The sequence below is a fragment of the Eutrigla gurnardus genome (assembly GCF_963514095.1).
Source record: "Eutrigla gurnardus genome assembly, chromosome: 10".
NCBI classification, from domain to species: Eukaryota; Metazoa; Chordata; class Actinopteri; order Perciformes; family Triglidae; genus Eutrigla; species Eutrigla gurnardus.
The window spans coordinates 18,948,369-18,970,192 of NC_139924.1; the positions used below are offsets into that span (position 1 = coordinate 18,948,369).

At 42.0% G+C, this 21,824-nt stretch overlaps 1 protein-coding gene across 4 annotated transcripts in view; it reads left to right on the plus strand.

Annotated features, from left to right (window-relative positions):
- gdpd5b (glycerophosphodiester phosphodiesterase domain containing 5b) overlaps positions 1–21,824 on the plus strand; it is a 37,405-nt gene that overhangs the window by 14,279 nt on the left and 1,302 nt on the right. The window contains exons 3-17 of one of the 4 annotated variants that reach the window (XR_014597896.1): positions 8,142–8,245; positions 10,081–10,174; positions 10,381–10,440; positions 10,916–11,014; positions 11,623–11,716; positions 12,985–13,130; positions 14,312–14,394; positions 15,693–15,843; positions 17,115–17,336; positions 17,544–17,701; positions 17,798–17,945; positions 18,837–18,919; positions 19,707–19,721; positions 20,978–21,090; positions 21,399–21,669. Coding sequence is in view for 2 of the 4 variants with exons in the window: in XM_084020331.1 (XP_083876457.1) it covers positions 8,142–8,245; positions 10,081–10,174; positions 10,381–10,440; positions 10,916–11,014; positions 11,623–11,716; positions 12,985–13,130; positions 14,312–14,394; positions 15,693–15,843; positions 17,115–17,336; positions 17,544–17,701; positions 17,798–17,945; positions 18,837–18,919; positions 19,707–19,721; positions 20,978–21,090 (1,570 nt within the window). In the remaining 2 variants the exon portion in view is untranslated. The remainder of the gene's footprint in view (positions 1–8,141; positions 8,246–10,080; positions 10,175–10,380; positions 10,441–10,915; positions 11,015–11,622; positions 11,717–12,984; positions 13,131–14,311; positions 14,395–15,692; positions 15,844–17,114; positions 17,337–17,543; positions 17,702–17,797; positions 17,946–18,836; positions 18,920–19,706; positions 19,722–20,977; positions 21,091–21,398; positions 21,670–21,824) is intronic. The other 3 variants (XR_014597897.1, XM_084020331.1, XM_084020332.1) reach the window with 3 other exon arrangements.

Below are 21,824 nucleotides of genomic sequence, written 5' to 3' on the forward strand. Positions count from 1 at the left end.
TGCTATGCTAGCTAGGAGAAACTCGGATAACAACACACACAGAGGGAGAGTAACTTAATTCTCCTCTCCGGTAGACGTTACCCCACTATATCTATTCTACACTATATCTTAGTGTACTATATATCTGTACTATACTCTCACTCTATCTTTAGTTGTTTGCTGCTATATTAATGTTCACAATGTTAAGTACATCTCCTATAACGATCCCAGTAAACAAACTGTGACCAATCAAGGACCGGTATCAGCTACCTGTAACCGGACCTGCGCTAATCACAGAAGCGTGAGAACTGAGAATCTCCTGTTGAAACTACTGCAGACTCGTTCCTAATCTACAGGTGGATCATGCTATTTCTCTCCTGTTTCATCTTTGTGCACTGTAATGAGCCATTCAAGTTGGCTGGCTGTCCCACTGAAGTTGCTTCTGTCTGTGTTTAAGGTGCTTTGTAGGAAGACAGCTCACGTCATGCAGTGCAAGCTGATCTGGCCTCTCAGTAATAATTGAAAGTATTTCCATTTAGCCAGTCTTTACCATTCAGATACACAAAGGCTTCAGAAATAGAAGCAAAGCTGCTCTGCCTTCATTTGTCTGTGATCTTGTGGTCTTCATTATCCCTGGCATGTGAGAAAAAATGGACGATTAAGACAACAGAGCGTTGCCTAGAACAAGAAGTGACACTGTGACACCACAGCATCCTCTGAAAGGTGACTTATATATTGTTGTATGATTTCAGTTTTTGGACTGGCTACTTGTATTCATTTCTTAAATACATGAACATTTCAGCTCGTCTTCATTGTTTTCTGATTGTCTTCATTTTTTATGCTTGATCACATACTTGACTACCCGTCCCTCTATATGTCAGACTGAAAGGTTATACGCTTCAATCAAGCAGTTAAGTCAACGATGAGGTGATGGATAGTTTGATATACATATGTGGATTATATGCAAATTACTTAAAGGAGTAGTAGTGATTAAGGTAATCTTAATTATTTTAACACATTATTTAAGAGGGCAGTTTTCCTTGATCATACTCTTCCGCTAGACCTTCTCTCACTATAACTTCCATCTTCTCCAGGGCATCTGTCATCTTTATCTCTTTTCTTCTGTATTTTTTTAAATCACATTTGGTAAAAGCCAGGCATGTAGGAGTTGGTGAAGCCTTATGGTTTGTTCGCTTTATTTAATGCCCTAAATGTGTAGGATGTGACTTAAATTCAAAGATGCTTCATAGCAATATACACTCGCAATGACCCAGATAGTGAAACCATGTCCTTGACGGGGGAATGGTTTATTTGTAGCTTCACTATAGCGTCAGCACATGGCAAGGAAGGACTGCAATTTTATTCTCAAGTATAGGAGTAATTCATTTAAAAGTATACTTGATCTTCTAGTTTTAGGGCAGCCACTTCGATATCTATCTGAAGAACAGAAGGTTGGCTTGCAAATGCAACACACTGTGGAAGAATCACTGCAGCTGTCGCTAAGAGACTGTTGTTGTTCAATGCATCTAAAATATCCAGCGGTTAACGCCCAAGTGCTCCGATAAGTTATGTGGCTCTGAACATTTTTACTTTATCTTCTGCAATTAGAAAATCCCCAAGCTATACTTCCTGGTATGTGGCTGTTCAACCCTTTGTTGAATACAAGAAGTGTGCCATGTTGTGATTTGTGGTCTACCTTTTTAATAAAGTAATCCTAAATATCCAGTATCCACATGTGAAGTGTACAGAATGGTATTCCAATGGCATGCAGTTTGTGGACCTTTCTGACTGGATGGCTCTGCCTCTGATGACAAAGGCGTCATCCTGAGTTTAGTTAAGAGACAAAATCTTGCAAGAGGTGTAAACAACACAGAGAATGTGATCCTCTCACAGTAGAGCACTGATGATAGTTATGGGGCTTAAGAGGGAGACTTTTACCTGTAAAATATGTCGGCCATGTTATTTCTGTATGTTGTATTTTCACTCTGCTAAAAATGAATGGAGTAAATGGAGGTTCAGTTCAGTATTGGTATGGGTCTTTATCACATTTACCAGTTATCAAGAGCACAACTGTATGTTTTCAGGCACTTGTGCATTGTGTGCATAGCTGCGGTGGTGTGGCTGCATTATTAAGCAGTGCACACCCTTTGTGAAATACCAGGGACTTATCTGGATATGCTCAGGAATGTGACAAGAGACTGAGGTGTTAAATCTGGTGAAGATGGAAGCATGTGTGGCTAGGCCTGTGCCAGGGAAAGAAGCACTGTCAGCAAAATAATAACAGCCATGTCCCCCCCCCCCCTCCTCCTGCTTTATCTGAGCTGAGAGGATAATCTCTCCTAAATTTGCATGAGTTTTCAAGTTTATTCACACACACCGACGTTGGTGTGTGTTTGTTTGTATCTGTCTGTTTCCCTTTCACTGCAAATTGATTCAGGACCAGTCCACAACATATTTTCTTCCCACAGTGTTGGCATGTTAGATGGCATCATACTGAGTCAAGCTGTCTGCCTAACTGAATGCATCATTTCAATAAAAAATTCAAGTGGATAATGAAGTAGTAAATACTAATAATTTGATCTGATTTGCATGTTCTCTAAAGGCCACTACACACCGCCCAGACGTCCAACTGCCTTATCCGACCACTCTCCGCCCACTCTGTTGCCTCTCGTCTGACCCATTCGGCAGAAAAGTTGCGTTGTACACACCGCTTCGACGTGCTTCCGACAACACAGCAGCGTGTACGTTCTGCACTTGCGCGAGATGCAATAAGCCTCCTTAACAGCGGGTGGCGCTAGTCTCGTGCCAGTACTCCAAAACAGGAAAACAGGAAATGACGGAAAGGAGTGCAGATAAAAACAATGCACACACAGTCTTGGTTCAGTATTTGTTCGACTCGAGAAGACCTTTGTGGACTAAATACTTGGCATTTCTGGAAAGATGACTCTGGCTAGGGTGACACTCGCGTTGTGTGCTCTCGGGCTCATTATTTTACGAAGACGTCGTCTCAGTAGGGAACGAGTAATACAGAGTTTACAATCGTCACTTCCGCCCGCCCACACACCGCCATTGGATACTCTGATTCGCTAGCACACCGCCAATCAGAGTATCCAATGGCTCAGACGTCCAACAGCCCACCTCCTCAGACTTCGTATGCTCAGTCTGATCAGACCACGTCCACGCGGCTCCGAAAGCTTCCGACGCAGCTGTACACACCAAACATATGTGTTCCCGACCTCGTCCGAGCCTCTCCAAACGCTTCAGACGTCCAACGGTTGGGCCGGTGTGTTCCTGCCTTAAGCTTAAGTCTTATGCCTCTACAGACATTTTCAGCATCTGTAGTATATCGTCAATAAGATGAGCCTCTTATAATATCGTCATGTAGACAAAGTCAACTATAACCCACATAGCCTGAGTCTGCAATTCCCAGAGTAATGTGACAACCAGAAGTGTATAATGAGCCAAGCACAAAGTTCAGTGAGTTGTCTTGTGATATCTGTGTAGAGGACGTTCAGTGTGTCACTGTAAATTATGACACACAACAAGGTGGCGACATGCTACAAGGACGGTTTCTTCCTCTAGTCCTCGCACATGAACTTATCAGCAACCGTCATCTCATACTTATAAAAGAATTCTCTGGTAGAAATGTGTGCAGATATTATTAAACTAGTCATCCTGTGTGATTTATAGGCAGCTAGGCGGTGTTCTTTCTCAGGGTCAGTGTTAAGAACGCTACTGCAGCTGCATTTAGGTGTACAGTTTGTATGAATTTACACATATATAGGACAATGCACAATTTGACTTTTAACTCTGCAGAATTACTAATTTTTCTGTGATGTTTTTTTTTTTTCATCACTTCTCAAGCTTGCACCCTGGCCCATATCTAATATTGGGTTGGTTTGTAAATCAGATGTAAATCAAAGTATATATGTATTTCCATCTTCTTTGTTAAATAATCAGCTAGCCTATTTGTATGTATTTCCTTACATGTATCAGAGTAGGTAAGCGTGCACTTGTTTGTCCATGCATGTGTAACATGAGGTGCTGCTGAGCATAAATAATCCATCCTGTGGATATGACACTATATTGTAGCCTCGATCCTGTTTGACATAGTGAAACATTCCTGGAGGGATAAGAGAGGGCACACGAGATCATTCAGTCATGTTGGCATTATCATGAGCTTTTGCTCTTCTCTGATTATCGGAGAAATCTCTGCAACTATTTTAGAATCAATGACTTAATCTACATGCACTATTTTCCTTGTTTGAATCAGATTGGGATTTTCCCATAGGACCACATTTAAAAACACCAGAAAGTCTGCACAAAAATGTAACTATAGATAGGTCAGTTTATTACATAACTGTACACTCATCAACTATAACTACAGTAAATAGCTATGATAAACTCCACCCATCTGGCTCCCCCAAGGGGAATATTACCCACAAATTACCATCAGGGCTACAAAACATTGGTCTCTGCATGGTTTCAATTTAGCGAGATATTTACTAAATCTAATTATTTGAAACAGAAATGTTTATTTGCATGAGATATGGTCTGATGCTGAGCAGTGTAACATTCATCTTATGCATGTGGACAGCAATGAAGCATAAACATTATTTTGGAGGTGTATTCTCGCAATGTGTGAGGATATATTAGTTAACTAGTTTGATGGTGTCAGCAGAACAAGGAAATTGGTGATATGATTAAAAAGACCTCCCAAAAGGATGTGAAACAATTCAAGTTACTCCTGTAAATAGATTAGAAAAATCCAATAAGTCTTTTTAATAAAGACATTATTGCCTTTGCTCATAAACCACTGTATTCGGTCAAGATAAATACACACTTCAGGCAGACAGCCACTCAGGAGAGCAGTAAGGTAAACTTGTGTTGGCTGCTATTTCAATTCGGTTTTCTTGTCCCGCACAACGATGGTTCTGAACAGACGCCACCTGCAAAATTACTTTAAAAATACCTTATTAATTTGCTACCTCTGAACAAAGGCCTAAACCATCAGCTCCCTCTCCTAAGCTGTTAAATCACTGATGCAATTTCCTCTGTTGCAGTGGTGACTCAGCAATGGGCACTTTCACACTATTTTTAGTGTTTCCAAAAATGTAATTCTGCCAGAGTAAAACCCCTGTGCAATCCCGTAATAAAAAGGGATGAATACTCTATGACTCACAAGTGCCTGAAAAGGGCTTTCATTGATCCCATATATTCCCAAGAGTTGTTTGTTTAAACCATTTATGACACTGACAGGGAGCAAGGGGAGGATTTCCAGGAATATATGCTATTTAAGTTTTAATGTGAGTGCTGCAAGGAATTTTTCCTGATCCGTTTGATCTTTCTATTTTTAGCAGTGGAGTCTGTTCTCTAAGGCTTATTCTACTTTTGCTGTTCATGCTTTTTCAGTATTTGTGGTTTAGGCAGTTAAATGTGTTTTAGAAATATATTTAATCTTAAGCACAGCACTGGACATTACTCAGAGGGTCCATGACGTTTTTTGAAAAGTCCAATGTTTTTGGATTCTGTTTTAATTACATTTCAACACCTAAGTTAATTTAAATTAAAACTAATCTAATAGCTCTGACTCTTCCAGAGGAGAACTTGTCCTTTCTCCTCTTATGATTTCTCCAGGGGTTTACCATCATAACACTGGTCAGAGTAATTATTAGAACAAAGAACGGATAACTGTTGGCATACACTGCTCTTCAAACACTCCCAGGGTTTGTGGCGCTCTCATAGACTTCTGTTGCCGCACCGTCGGTTCATGCGATGGGGTGTTGTGCCTGGACAAAATGCCAGCTTTGCAGAATGGTAATGTGATGTCACCAGGGCAGGCCAAGTCACGTCAGGCTGCACAAGCTCTGCTGCTGAGTTAGCTGGCAAACAGGAAGAGAACACCAGACCTAACAGGGGGCTTAAATGTTCAATGAATGGGAAATAATTGAATACAGATTGTGGTCTTAGTTTTACTTTTAGAACACTGTCGCAGCTAAAATATATGTTTAAGAACAAAGAGCTAATTAGGTGTACTGCTCCTGGTTGACAGACACCATGATTGTAGTTATATATTTTGTATATCGTTAATCATCATTAATATTGTTGTAAAAAATAGGAGATCGAGCAGAAAAGATGGACACAGGCATAAATTATTTCTGCCATGGGAGATATATAATTGCTATATAGCAGGGTTAGTTATAGTAGATAGCAAAATCCCATCTTTAGCATCAGGTCCCAAAAATGAAATTGGGATTCAGTTTATTAGATGATCTGGTTTATTAAAGAGACCTCAGTGTAGGTAACTTATTGGACAACACCGCACCATCACACTTCTCAGGTTGCATCCATCATAATCCAGAGGGCCGTGGGGGTGTTGGGGGGGAATGTTGGCGTGTGGGGTGAACAATGTCCTCTCTCAGTAGTGAGGACAGATCTCCCAGGTGTTTCCAGGTAGTCATTAAGGACCATGGGAACCAGAGTCGCTGCTTTCTCATCAGTGAGCAGAGCTGTCCCTACAGACAGAGACCATGATTGCCTTTTTGTTACTGGAATTGATTTGTTGTCCTTTTTTTTATATATATAAGATAGGAAAATATAGGAGAATGTGTGTGTGGTTAAACATTGTTTTACTTTTTTTTTAAAATAACGACTGATTTGACTTTTTAAGGTCATTCCTGCCCGTAAAGACAGCCTGGTGCCAATATTATCTTATGTTAGCAGACCTTCTTGCATGATAACATTTTTTGAGCCATGTCCAAATAGTAGAGGGGATTGAAACATTCCCTCGTGCTTGTTTCCCCCCTTTTTTGTGCAACTGATCTGTTATGCCATGAAACTTAAAGAAATCATCTTTGTATTGTGATTTCTGCTTCAACTCTGACCCCAGGTCTGAATGTTAAAATGTGGGAAGATCAAAACATCACCACCAAATGAAATAGACACTGCTTGAATTAATTTCTAGCGATGGCATTTCTATCGTTCATATTTAACATTTGAAAAGCTTTTAGAGTTCAAAAACCAAACTCACTGGGATGGAGACCAGATATAAACAGGTCAGGCAGACTGTCTTACCTGCGTGTCACATCAGCTGGCCCGGCCAGGCTGGCCGAGGAGATAATAATCTGATCCTCAGCACACGACAATGGTGCATTCAAGCTGATATGCTAAGGTTACTGAACCAAGTCGTTATCTTGACACTTCAGTGCACACAATGCACACATACATGTCATTTTACAAGGACATTTACATGGTTTCTAAATCATATGGATTGATCAATCTGTTTGTTTCTCCATTCATCATTATTTTATTAAAGTCTGAGCCTTTTTCTCAGGACATGCTCGACATTTGACAACTACCTCTCACTTCATGAGTTCACTCCCGTCAAACAATTTGAAATCTTATTACTTTTTACATAGAAACTTTATTCTATCATTTATTATTATTTATTATTCTATTGTGTGTGTGTGTGTTACGAAGGGTCATCAGTACATTTGCAGTCAGCCAACACTGTTGTTGCTCAGGTTCTTCAGGTGCACTGAGTTATCTTTGAATGACAAGAAAACTTCTGAGCTTAATGAAAAAGGCATAAAGGTTCTTGTTTGAGTTCCAGCAAAAATATTGCTTGGTTTAAAGTAGAGAGAGCTGGAGATGAGCATGCCTGTTTGCACGTATCCTCCAGAGTATGGCCTAGGGCGAGTGTCCGCCTGTCTTTTTTGGAAGATGTATCCAATTTAATATCTGCCGTAGTACGAAGGTGCATGGCAGATAAGGACATTAATCAGTGGGGTTGCTTGTGGAGTTATTAAAAGTCATTCCTTCGTGATGAGCTAGGTGTATAAGGGAATACTGCATCCAAAGGTGAGCAGCCAGCTTGACCACATGTGCTCCATGTAGGTAATTTTATAGAAAGTTTTCTTATACTTATAAAGTCTGCTGCTCTAAAGATAATTTGGGAAAAGTCCAAGCTGTGCTTGTCAAGACAAATTAATTGCACAGACATTCAGCATAATAGTTTTGTCTCCGCAATAGCAGCATTAAATAATGAAATCTTTCCTTTGTTTTGGCAACATTCAGAGCTGTTCTGCATTAATTTATGATTCTTTTGTTAATTTGGACTAAACGCAGTAGCAAGAATTAACTGTATTTCTTTGTGTGTGTAGTGGGAGCTGCTGTGGTCCCTCATCCTCCTCTTTACGTTCTGTCTGCTGCTGGTCTGGTTCTACTTCTGGTGGGAGGCACATAACGATTACAACGAGTTCAACTGGTGAGTACGCAGCCAAACGGACTGCTCCTGCGCATTGTCGGCACGGCCGTCACCATATTGTTTCGGCTGTAAATAGATTCTAGCAATTCTTCTCTGCGTGTTGATTTCCTGATTCGTCAGTTTAATCCGTCCTGTGCCTTAATCTCAGCAGAAACTATGGAGCCCCCTCACACCATTACATAACAGAGATGGTTCACCCGAGATTTCCTTTACTGTGAATGAGTCAGCCCTGTGCTGCTTATGTCACCTCACGTTCATGGGACCGTAAACATTATAAGAAACCAAGAGTTAGATTTATTTAATCTATAAACAATTCATCTGTTTTCAATTGCATGTTCTCATGCACAACCTCACGGACCCATCCGACAATTATCTGCTTATCCTTGTCGGGGACAGAGAGGGGTTTGGAGCTGATCCCAGCTGAGGTGACACACAAAGAGACAGACATTCACGCTCACATTCGCACCTATGGGCACAGGACGGGATTTTTCTTTAAGTATCCCACGATTTCCTACAAAACAATCCTACAAACAAGTTTCATTATTTTTGTAATAACCGTAAATTTGCACATTGTTACTTTGGCATGTGATTGTAAAATCCTTGTGAACAAAATGGTTAAATTGTTCGTGTCCCATAATGCCACATCCCCTGATCTTTCTCTCCAACTACCTTTCCCATCCCCCCTCTCCTCCTGCTCTCAGTAACCTCTACAATGTCACCTTTTCCTCCTGTTATCATCAGTTGCCTTCCATGTTCTCATTCCTTTCCCAATGTATACCACTGACCTGTGCTTTTCTCATTCATTCCTTTTATTTTTCTCATTTACCTTGTAGTAGAGCATAATAAATAGCACAATTGCCCTGTATTTTAACCTCACCCTAGTCCATTCTTATCAGCAATCTTACCAGTGTTTATTTAGCTTTGGCTGTCAGATATGGTGGGCAGAAATGTACCATTCCTTTCTAATAGGAAGTGTACACATTTCCTGCCTTTTCCTTCCTGCTTTCCACAGATAATCGCAAAGATGACATCCCTGCCCTTATGTGTTCTAGTGATTTAGCAGCAGGGAGTGCCCTAGTCCATCTGCAGTGAAAATGTATTCACAAAGGGCTAGGGGCATCAGTGCTGAGTGACCCCTCTCAGCCTCTGTGCCACTAGAGTCACTGATAAGGCTTTGAAAGTAATTACTGCTATAGGCCCTAGTAGTGAAGTAACACACATTTACACATTCATAGACTAGCCTTTGGTCTGCAGATGTGAATCTATTGAAACACCCAGTGTCACTCGAGCTCAGAGCGACATGGATGTATTTTCACAAATTCTCTGGCTGCCCACCCATGAATAAAACATTTATATATTCTCTTTGATCTGTAGGCCAACAGACGTGTCTGTAGTCACCGAGGCTGCTGGCTTTGTTGAAACTGTGTTAACTTTATTGTTACAACAAAGCAGTAAACTTGAGGGTACTTGATTAGTGTCTGCATGGAAGTGGAAAACCTTTTGAAACACCAGCACCAAGTTTTCAAGTCACTTGCAAGATTTCTATTTGGTCCCCTGGATTTTCAGCTCTCATTTTACCTGCCATGCAGATCCACTGTGAAGTGATGATGCTTTAGACCCGTAAACTTGCAATGACCCCGCTATACATATATACAAAGTCTGCAAACAACATTTCCAGGCTGTTATTGTCAATATGACTCAGTGTCGTTAATTACATTTAGTCTAGCCTTTATAAACTAGTGCAAAAAGGCAAACGCTTTCACATGGACTCAATTCTCCCAAGCCTTCACACCTCTCATGATGAAATGCAGTTATTAACTCTCTTGTTCCTGCAGGTTCCTCTACAACCGCTCTGGGGAGTGGAGTGATGGCACTGTTCCCATCCTGGCCACCACCGCTGCTGGCTTCACCTACATTGCATTTTTAACGGTCAGTCACTGTGGAGTTGTTAAACACATTGTGTTTATCACTATGTCTCAGTAGAGATTTAGTAGCTTTTGAATTGCTGTCGCATGTGTCGCCAACCTGCCAGACATAGCAACCAGACCTTTGGTGATATTGAGCAAGTTGAGATCTGTGAAGCAACAGACTTGTTTTGAAAGTTGTACTCTTATGTGTGCGTTTCTCTTTTCTAGGTTTTAGCACTTTGCCACATTGCACTTGGGCAACAGTTGAATTTGCATTGGCTCCATAAGGTAATCTGCCAAATGTGGGACTGAGCAACTGTGTTCATGTGGGTGGTGAAAATTTGGAAGTGGAAGGGGGTGGGTGAGATTTACATATGTGTCTTTCTCTGTGTATTTGTGTGTGTGTGTGTGTGTGTGTGTGGGGGGGGTGTGTTTATACACTAATCCCTTCGACTAGTGCCTGTGTGTCTGCTCATTCATTGCTGATCAGCTGAACTTGTCCTGAACTTACGGTTTGGATCGTGTTGTCCCAGGACGGTTGTGAAAGCCCAGTCAATGACCTGGTCTAACATGCTATCAGCAAAACGAATACACGGATCAAACACTGTTTGGGGTGTGAAAGAGCTGGGAGCTACGTGGGGTTATTTGTGTCCGTCTGTGTGGGAGTGGGGGGGAGGAGGAGGGGAGGGGGTGTTGTACATGCATGTATCCAAAGTGACAGCCTCTCTGATTGTCTGCATCTCTCCCTCCTCTTTCTACACAGATAGGTGTGACTGTTGCTCTGCTCACCACCATAGTTGGGGTGATATCTGTCAATCAAACGTGGGGCCAAGAGTGGGATGTCATCCCCATCTCCCTGCAGGTCAGCAGACTCAAACACAATAAAGCCCCATAGCCACTTGGCATCACCGCTAAATTGGATTGCTAAACTGATACACAGGGTGGTTGTTGTGTGTTATTTCCTGCATAACAAACCTCGACTTTGACCATTGTTTCGTGGATAAAATAGCTGTAACAGCGTTTACCCTATAAACAAGTCCAGGATCAGCATCAGTTTATAGGGTGGTGACATTTATCCTACGAACAATTACACAGCTAAACGATGTCCAAGGAGTTGTGAGAGGCTTATAATTAGTGTGTCCCTGTGAGATTATTGCACGACCATGAATGTATGATTAAAGTGGATGGGCAATTCCACTGAAACTGATGCAATTGAATGCCTCTACAAATTACAGCTATTATCTCTGAGTAGTGTTACCATAGTCTTAACCCCAGATAATGTCAGTAATTCCATGCCTCTCTGTTTTTTTCGTTTTTTTTCTCTTCCGTTTGTCATCTCGTTTAACCCCTGACTCTCTTTCCCTTATCTTTTCCCCCTGATTTGTCTCCATTTGTCTCCATCTATATCCTCTTTATTTTTCACTGTATCCTACCTTCATCCTCTCCACTCTGCCTCACATATCTGTCCAGGCCACAGGTCCCTTCCTGCACATAGGGGCTCTCGCGGCGGTCACAGCGCTGTCCTGGATCGTGGCGGGACAGGTCGCACGTGCCGAAAAAACAAGTACGCTTACTTTTGCAACACAGAACACAGGTTGTGTGTTACCTGCCGTACCCGCCTGCCACACACACATATGCATGCCAAAGGAAGAGTGGTGAATGATTAACACTGTGCAGACAGAGGCCAGGACCTCCACCCAGGGTGTCGTAGATAACGAACATTCCTAAGGGCTCATGTGATGTTTTTCAGCCAGGACACCTCGGATTGTTTTCACCTCGAGTACAGGAGTCTTTCTTGCCATTAGCAGCTCTTAGGGTCTATTCTCCCGCTGAACTCCTGCTGCCATTGGTGTCAGTATTTAATTGAAAATCAGTATCATTTATGTACCACTTATATTGATTTCTGAAGAAATTGTAGCCAGATTGTCATTTCAATAATACGTTTGGACTTTGTACTGTGGGAGACATTTAAACCTAATAAAAGTTTGGCTACTTTCTGGGTTCTGTTCCTGAAAAGACTTGATAAGGTGGAAAGGTCTAGGCAATACATCGCCCACTTAAGCATCTCTGCGCTCATGCAGAGTGCAGTCTGAATACCAAAGAGGATGTGAGGGTGTGTGTGGATCAAGGCTGTGACTCTGCTGTGTGTAACCAGAGTTGTCTACTCACCGAACCCCAGAGCTGACCTTGAAACGAATACATTCCCCTGTGTGTTTGTGTACGTGTGTGTGTGTGTGTATGTGTGTGTGTGTGTGCGTGTGTGTGTGTGTGTGTGTGTGTGTGTGTGTGTGTGTGTGTGTGTGTGCCCCCATCTCTCAGCCTTCAACGCTAAGCACTGAGGTGGATGCAGGGGAAAGTGTATCTCCTTGGCCCCTGACATCAAAGTTGTTGGCCATTATGCATAGTTATGAAAGGTACTGAACATTACCTTCCTTCACTGCAATTACTTGTATCACATCTCTTTAAAATGAAGATCGCCCCAGAAATGTCTCTGCGGCCCACCTAAGACATAAATATTTAAAACCAAATTCTCATGTCACTGTTGCGGCTTTAATTAGTTGACTTGTGTCCATGCTTAGGATGTTTTACATGATTTTATTTGTCGTTGATGAGTGAGATTTAGAGGTGGCTGGTTTTGGTGTGTGGACAGAGCTAGGCTGGATATTTCCCCTAAGATAAGCTAAGCTAACCGGCTGCTGGTCGTAGCTTTATTTTCAGTGTACAGACATGAGGGTGGTATCAATCTTCGTCAAAAAGATAATATGCGCATTTCTCAAACCTTGAAAGTATTCCTTCAACCTCTGCAACGATATTTTGCTCTTTTTCTCCCAGTGTTCCAGGTGTTGGTTGTGCTGCTCTATCTCAGTGTGTTACTGGGACTCTACGTCGTGCCCCTGTACATCACCTCCCCATGCATCATGGACCCAGCCACCCTCAAACAACGCCCTGATGTCATTGGACACCAGGGAGCCCCCATGGTGAGTCAGCTGACCTCTATTGTCTACTCCAAATGTGGGGATATGAAACAAATTGTATTACACATGCTTTCCCCCTGGCCATGCACCTTTAGCTACCTGCTTTTAGCTTCACGGATGGCAAACCCCCTCACATTAGCAATGTTGGTGATACTGAGCCAATTAGGATATGAAGGCAGATTTGGAGAAGGCAGGGGAAAACTGTGCCGCCCTTATAAATACTGCACTTGCAAATGCTATTCTAGTCTATTAATGACCTTGTGGCTGCAAACAAACATAACCCAGTGGGAGCCTGGTGCCTCAAGTATGGCAGGGATATATTTTCTGGGGGAAGTGTAGTTCTGCCTGGCAAAGACTTGACAGCTTGTTGTGAAAGAAAATCAATTCAAGATTGCTTATGATCAGATTCTTCAGCTGTTTTCTGTTCCACCATCTCACTCACACAGATCTGATGATTTTAGAATCATTACAGTGTTAAAAAGCCTACTTAGCATCAGAAGGCTGCGTTATAATCAGCTAAGCACATTTCACTTTTTATATTTGATTTATATGCTTGAATTAATGGTATTGCTTCTAAATGTTATCATGAGAAGAATTTATTTACTTGGCACAATGCCTGGCTCAGTATTTTTTATTTTATTATTTGAAGTGTTGCAAGTGTTATGCAACACTCAGAAGGAAAAGGGGGATTTCTGGTAATTCATACTTACTCACATGCTAAAAAAACGCACCCTGCTTTTTGACATATTTGTGTAAAGCGATCGATCCACAAAGTGGAATCTAAAAATAGGAGTGGCTCTGCGAGGCTGTGAGAACCTCAGTCACATGGCTGGGCTGCGTTTCCCAGCAGGACTCTATATTGATTACAGCATCATTCCTATCCTGTCTTTCCCAGTCATTAGCTTTACTCACAGGGGCTCATAGGAAGATGCTCTTCCAGGAAGTGATATTTAACCTATTGACGTGCTAATCCTGACTGGAAGAGCAATCCCCAACCCTGCTCTAATCCATTTCAAAACGTTTCTTTGTGTTCATATTTATGATACATCACGTTCATGTTCATTTTTGACTTTGTAACAGTAGTAGTGTCAGCAGTAGTGTCACTCACTAGGTCAATGTTACAGGAATACATGTAATGATTGTGTGTTTGTCTTTACTGTGCGTGTGTGTGTGTGTGTTTCCAGCTTGCTCCAGAGAACACACTGTGGTCTTTCCAGCGAGCTCTGCAGATGAACGTCACCGGGTTGGAGGCTGACGTGGCTATCAGGTACGTACACACACTCACGCACGATCAATACAGCAGAATGAAGGCTTATTTAGATTGTCTAGATTCTGCCTCTCTGTTGCTTTTGTTGCTCTAAATACCAGGCAAAAGCATATCGTCAGATAACAACGATGTAGTCTTATGGTCTTACATAGGCAAAACAATGATGTCCTTTAACATAGAAAATAACGATTAAAACGCATACTTGGGATAGTATCTACAACTGTAGCAAAGAACAGGCTACAGAGATGCAACAGCAGATCAGTAGATGGAGGCATGACATCACCAACATAATGGGAAGTGACAGGCTGTGGTCTGAGAGACACACTTGAAGGAAGAGAAGAAGTGGGGGTGGGGACTGTATGGCCCTGGTATATGATGGATAGTGGGTGTACAAGTCTACTCATGCATGTGCAGTGCTGGAGGATGAGTGACTGTGTGGAGGTGGGGGTTGCTGGTGCTGGTGTCTGTTTGCTGGTCGGGCTTCATTTAGTATTGTAGTGTTTAAGGTTCTATGAGAGGTTGAATTGGTGTGTGATTGGTGCGGGCTGCTGACAGTTGAGCCCCTGACTGTGCTGGCTAATTGCAGTTGATGACAGCCAGAGTGACAGGGAGAGTCCACTTCTGCAGCAGAACACACACGCACACACGCACACACGCACACACACACACACACACTACTTATTTCTGTTTTCATCATTCACCATTTCGTTTTTTTTACTGATGAACTTACATTAAGACACACTCACAAACAAACAAACAAACAAACAGATACACACTCGTATCCAGATAGGGAAAACACTACTTTTAGCAAATATTGAGAAATGGAAGGGTTTTTTATTTAGTATTAGGTTTTTGGTCTTGCTTCTATTAGATAACAGAAAGTAAAGCAATTTGGTATTCAAATGTTGAGTAGCAGCATTTTTTCTAAAAAGGAAAAAAGTCACAATTGGGCCAATCTCGTCTAGTCTGCCTTTCTCTTTTGTTCTTGTTTGATGGATTTCAAGACTTTCCCCTCTAACCAACCCCTGTCTGTTCTGCTCTTGTATAATAAAACTTAAATGTTAGTTTGAGAGATTTTATTCCTCTACTGAGCATGAGCAACAGATGGTCACTCAAATTGTTCTTGTTCTTCTTCTTATTATTACTATTATCATCATCATACAGATCACCACTGCTGCCCAACCATGAACACACTTATCAGTACGCAGTTCAACCACCCTCTGTAACCACTAATGCTGAATATTATAAAGTACTTAGCACCTACATCGTGTAACTCCACTCCACCCTCTGACCTTTAGTGTGGATGGAGTGCCTTTCTTGATGCGCGACCGCACCCTGCGGAGGACCACAGACGTGGAGAAGGTTTTCCCAGACAGAAAAATGAAAGACGCCTCATTCTTCAACTGGACAGATTTGCAGCAACTCAACGCAGGACGGTGGTTCCTCAAGGTAGTTCTGTCAGCTTTGTCCGAGAGCGTGAGGTGGTACAGAGATGTATATTAAATGCCATTAGCCCATTGAGTCATGCATAATCTACTCATCTGAATACAGAAATCCATTAATGCTTTAGAGAAGCTCTCCTGTATGGAGTGAATTAGGGTCAACAAGTACTTCAATATAATTGTTCTGTACAACCCTCTTGAGCACTACTCGGCCAAACAGGATGAAAGCTCACTGACAAACAACCATGAGAATTGTGTAGAAATGCTGCCTGGTACCCAATTATTCTTTCTTGTGTGTTATACAAGACATGGAGAAATGTATACTTGTTTAACCGTTAACCTACAGATCGAGTTAAGGCATCTGTCTTCACATTCTGTTGCTAAGGAAACAAATCTGTATAAATTGGGTGCAAGGTGCACTGATGTAGATACGATGTAATCCTTCTCCAGCACCTTCCAGTCAAGGATTTCTTCTCTGTATCCATTTACTCCCTCAAAAAGTGTTTCTTCTAATCTGTACATTTCAAATTGTATACACTCACTGCATAATTTTGTTACTAAAGGAAGGTTTAAACTGTGTGTTGTTGGATATTTTCTTCTGAAGCTTATATTTTATGAGATCAGATTGCTGTGCAAAGACACTTGGCCGTGATGCCTCTGCTGTGTCAGTATTTGTTTGGATCTGCTTTGTTTTCGTCACTTTCCTTCTCAGTCTATCTGCATTGCATGTGAGCATTGTGCCTGGAGATTGCATTCCAAGTAAAGCCTTACTGCCTTTGCGTGTAATTATGACAATTCACTGTCATCGCCTGATTTCTATAACATCTCTTTATGTTCCCTGGTTGTGGAAAAAAAAGAAAACGGTAAAGGGTGTAAGAATAAGAAGCATCTGATCTTCTTCTCCTGTGTGCTTTGACAAGGAGCAGTGAAGCGAGAACGGCTGTGAAGGAAATGAGGGAATATATTCAGCTCTTTTTTTTTTTTTGTTGCTGTGGGCATTGTCCAAATGCTCTTCATAAGATGGATGGATGCTTTTATTCAAAGTAACTACAGCATTAGGACCATGAATGCAGTGTATATATATTTATGCATATATATATATATATATATATATATATATATATATATATATATATATATATATGTATGTGTGTGTATTTTCTAGCATGAGAAATGTATTTGCATGACCATGTTGTAATTGCTTATTAAACAGTGACACCCTTGACATAAAAACATGTGTGATGTCCATCCTGGTGCCGTTCTGTGCCCATGTTTCAGGACGACCCCTTCTGGATGGTTCACAGCCTCTCCTCACGTGAGAAGGATCTGATTGCCAACCAGAGTGTGTGCAGTCTGGAGCAGCTTCTAAAGCTGGCTTCCTATCATAACAACACGGTGGTTTTCCGGCTGAGGAGACCTCCGCCGAAGCACCCCTGCTATCACAGCTGGATCAATGATACACTGCAGGCTGTGCAGCAATCTGGGGTTCCTCAGGGCTTGGTAAGCATGTAGGAACGGATGTAGGTACAGATCGTGTTCATATCTGGCTATGTATTCTGAACATATGTGATGCACACGTGATGGGATGAAATGTGAATAATATTCCAATTGCACAGTTTAACCTATTTATGCATTCAGACCCTGTAACTCCATTAATGTTGGTGACACACTGAAACAAGCTGCACTCGTGTGTTGTTCTGTGCGTAGGTGATGTGGACTCCAGATGAACACAGAGCTCAGGTGAGACAGCTGGCACCTGGTCTGATCCAGACCTCAGTGGTGAAGCGAAGTCTTCAAAGCCTCCATCAGTACGGCATCAGCAGGCTGCTGCTCAGATACAACCAGGCCAGCACGCAGGAAATCGGGTAGGAACAGACACGCACAAACCTGATGCTGTTATCAGGCTGGCACCTTCACACACACAAAGGAAGATGTGCCTGAATGTGTGCGATTACTTTCAGAAACTTCTCCCAGAGCAACATCAACCTCACCCTTTACACCGTCAACGAGCCCTGGCTGTACTCGGTGCTCTGGTGCAGCGGGGTGTCGTCGGTCTCCTCGGAGGCCTCGCATATCCTCAAAAAGGTGCCTTACCCCATCTGGCTCATGGTAAGGATGAATGACATAGCGTCTAGCTTTTTTTTTATCGTCTTTTCTGTGTGGCTTTCTCTTTTTCTCCTTTCTTTTTCTCCATAGTCACAGTAACAGGCAACGGAAAAACTTTAATAGACATAGGTTGAATCGGTGTTGGATGGCGTTATAACAGCCTGTCTCTCCTTGGCACGACTAAAGTAGATTTTAACAGGTGATACCAGCAAGGGAGCATGTCTTCCAACTTTTTTTCTGCACCAAGCAGAGAGCTACCCTCTTATTTTTCAACACTCATCCTCATTCCCCCAGCACAGTAGAACGACGAGCATCATCACCGTAATTTATCTCATCCTTCTCTGGTTGGGTAGCATTCACACTTTGCCTCGCTGGTATCATGTCATCATCCTAGCCCTGGCAGCGCACCAGCCTGGTCTCTCCATCTGTAGCGCCATACGGGGACTCTGCATGGCTACATGTGGACATGACCCCGCCCCCCCTGCTGTGGTTCAGGGAGAGTTTAAGCTGCCGGGGCATCAGCTGTGCTGTCTGTCAGTGTCAACTGTGAATCTAAGTGAAGTCTGCCATTGGATGGTATTAGGTCTAGTTACTGGATATCAGGACATCTTTTGTTTGTTGGTTATGTTACCGTACATGATACTGTTATGAATTGTGTTCAAGCCTTTTGAATTAATCTTCACAAGAATGCACATCTTTTAATAAAAAACGGCTGAATCCCTGTTTCCCTTTTCAAATACATTTTTAGTGGATTTCTAACAGTAAATAGTGGGTTTATTTGCACAAATCTTATTAATACAGTGGGTATGTTGCTGCTCACGTAAGAGATTGTACTTTTGACCTATAGCGCCACACAGTGTTGGATCCTGCCATAAACTTGTGCGTGTGTTCCAGAGACCAGATGAATACTGCCTGATGTGGGTGTCTGTGGACCTCATCTCATTTGCTGTAGTCATAGGAATATTCATCTTCCAGAAGTAAGTACAGCCACTTGATGATATAACGGTTGAGTCATTATTTCAATGCAACACGTGATGTTCCTGAAGAGGAAAGTAAACGCTGGTTTTCGTTTTGTTTTGGGCGTGCACCTCTCCTGTTGTGCTCTTTCACACATGCAGAGTACTTAATGCTAATTGCTGCCGTTAGCAAGCACCCAACGATCACATCTATCATTCAGTGTGACATTTTCCTTTCTCGGGAGACATCTCTCTGTCTGGAACAAATCATCCAAACGACAGCTCATACATATTTACGCTCTTCCTCTGTGTATTAAAAAATATATTTATTTCGCCAATAATGACCCTCAGAGGAAATATTGGGCTGGAAGGACAACAATTTGTGTGTTACATGATTTTAAAAGCTGTTATGATGGTTTTTTTTTGCTGTTCTCTCTCCTTCAGAGAAGAAGAAGTTTGTATGAGCGTCTTCTCTTTGCTAGAAATGTGTAAACCCTTCACACTCTGCCGGTGTTTCCTCTTTTCTGTAGAAGGGAGTGGTTTTGTTTGTTTCTGTGACAACTTCAAGAGCGACAGATGGCCTGTCGCCCGGGGGGGATGGATTTTTTTTTGTTTTTGTATGTTCCAGTGTGGCTTTGCTCTCCTAAGCCGAGCTCTACCATAGCTACTGCTGGCTTCTAAACTGACCTCTCTTGTCTCCTGCCTTCTTTTGTCCTTGTTTGTCCTTCTGCCTCTTCCTCGTCCTCTCTCCTCTGCCTGATGTGCATGCTCCTCTTCTCCTCTGCTGCATTCTGGCATCTTCTCTCAGCTATCACATGATCAGGTAACTGGGTCACCTCTTCTGACCCAAAGTCTTCTCTCCTTTCACTGTTTTTTATGTCTTTCACTAGCTGTATCCATCATTCTTTTGTTTGACACACTATCTTCATTCCATCCTTTATCTGTTTTTTCCGTCATTCTCAGGACATCAAACTGTCTCCACTTTACTTCCACTGTCTTTCTATATTTATTTTATTTCTCACTTCTCTCTCTATCACCTGAATCGTTGTACTGCACTGCTGCCACTTTCCTCTAGAGGGAGGAGCTCACATCTTTATCCCTGTGGGCTAAATGAAACGAATGCTTTCCACCCACACAGCGCTAAATCTCCACAGCATTAAGTCGCCTGTGAGATTTAAAATTTATTATCCATCTCCTCAGCCAAATTACTAAACGTCCAAATGAAGATTCATCAGAGAAAGTGCCTCAGGGTTGGCTTTTTATTGATGCTGATGATCCAAGAGCTTGCTTGTTTTGCATCTCTGTTTCTAAATGCTGCTGTGCATTAGTCGCAGTTCATTGTGACTAATGCTCCTCATTTATGTAATTGAAATCAAGGCAGTTTTCATTAAAGCAAGGACGCAGTTTTCACACACAGGAAAGGAATTCCTCTAGCGAGTGAATACGGCACAGAGCAAAACTGTATGTATTTAATTATATGGTGCTAATTATTATTTCAGAAGGTATTTTCATTAGCTGAACAGAGAAAATACAAATCGCTCTATTCCAGTAGTACTAGCACTTTGTTCTATTCATACTAAAAAATCCAATCTAATTTCTAATAAGGTACCCTATCCTCTATATATATATATATATATATATATATATATATATATACACACACACACACACACTAATAATGGCTTATAACTGATTTGATAATGGTGCCTTATTATAAAATCTTATGTAAGTGCTCATCTTAAAATAAACACTTTGATATGATAAGAATAATAATAAGAATGTGTAATTTGAGCACAGTGAACTGCATTTATATACTCCAAGTCTTCTTGAAAGCCACTTGTCGGACCATAGCTGCCATTCACAAATCGGTTTACTCAAAGAAGAACTACTCACACAGATTGTTTCCCATAAACAGGGTTAGGCATGTACACTAGCTCAGTAACTCCTTCTATAAATGTAGATGTTTTCCCTCTATGGAGCAGAACTCGACCTTAAACTGCATACTAAGCAGGGGCAGCAGTATTAAGTGAAATCGTTATTGTCTCAAGAAGCTCTCTGACCTGACACGTGACCCTACAGGTATCGGATGAGCGGTATGCGCAGCTACAACCCTGAACAGATCATGCTGAGCGCTGCAGTCAGGAGGTCCAGCAGAGACCTCAACGTCATGAAGGAGAAACTCATCTTCTCTGGTAAGACCCTCACACTGAGACGAGAGGGACATGTCAACGTTTGTCACTCCTGGATGTTTCGTTGTGTTGTTGTTGTTGTTGTTGGTTGTTTGGGCTCCTGAACTCAGAAACAAATTCCTCTCTTTGTACTTCACATTTGCTTCGCTGATTTAAAAAAAAAAAAAAAAACTTCTGTTAAGTTTAACATGAGGAATGAGACATTTGGAGTTTCAGGTGCCCACTAGCATGTCTCTGCAACCCAGCATGCATCTGTCTTGAGTGTCTGTGAATGTTCTCGCTCCTCCTCCTCTTCCTATCCTCCGTTAAAGGTCAACCCCAGTAGAGGCCTGTGTGATGTGCACCACCTCCTGTCCATGCTACCACCTCCTCCGCCAGCCGTGACTTCTTCCTTTTATTCCGTGCATCCATTGCATCCCCACTTCTCTGCCCACTGTGCCCTTCTCCCCTTCATCCATCCATCCATCCCCACATGCACCAAACCTCCCCCACTACCCTCCTGCTGGAGATAACTTCATGTGTAGGGGGGCTTATAGACGCCCCAGTCTGTCTAGACGACCTCTAGTGCTGGGGGCGTCAAAGGTAAGTCTTATCACTGCTAGCTCTCTTAGGCTCCTCATCATTTCCCCATTCACATATTTCATTACATTTTTTTCACTCAATGACCATCTTTGTATTTTGTACAAGGTTTTTCTTGCACACTGATGTGGTTTGAAGGTGATGGTTGCATGTCATCA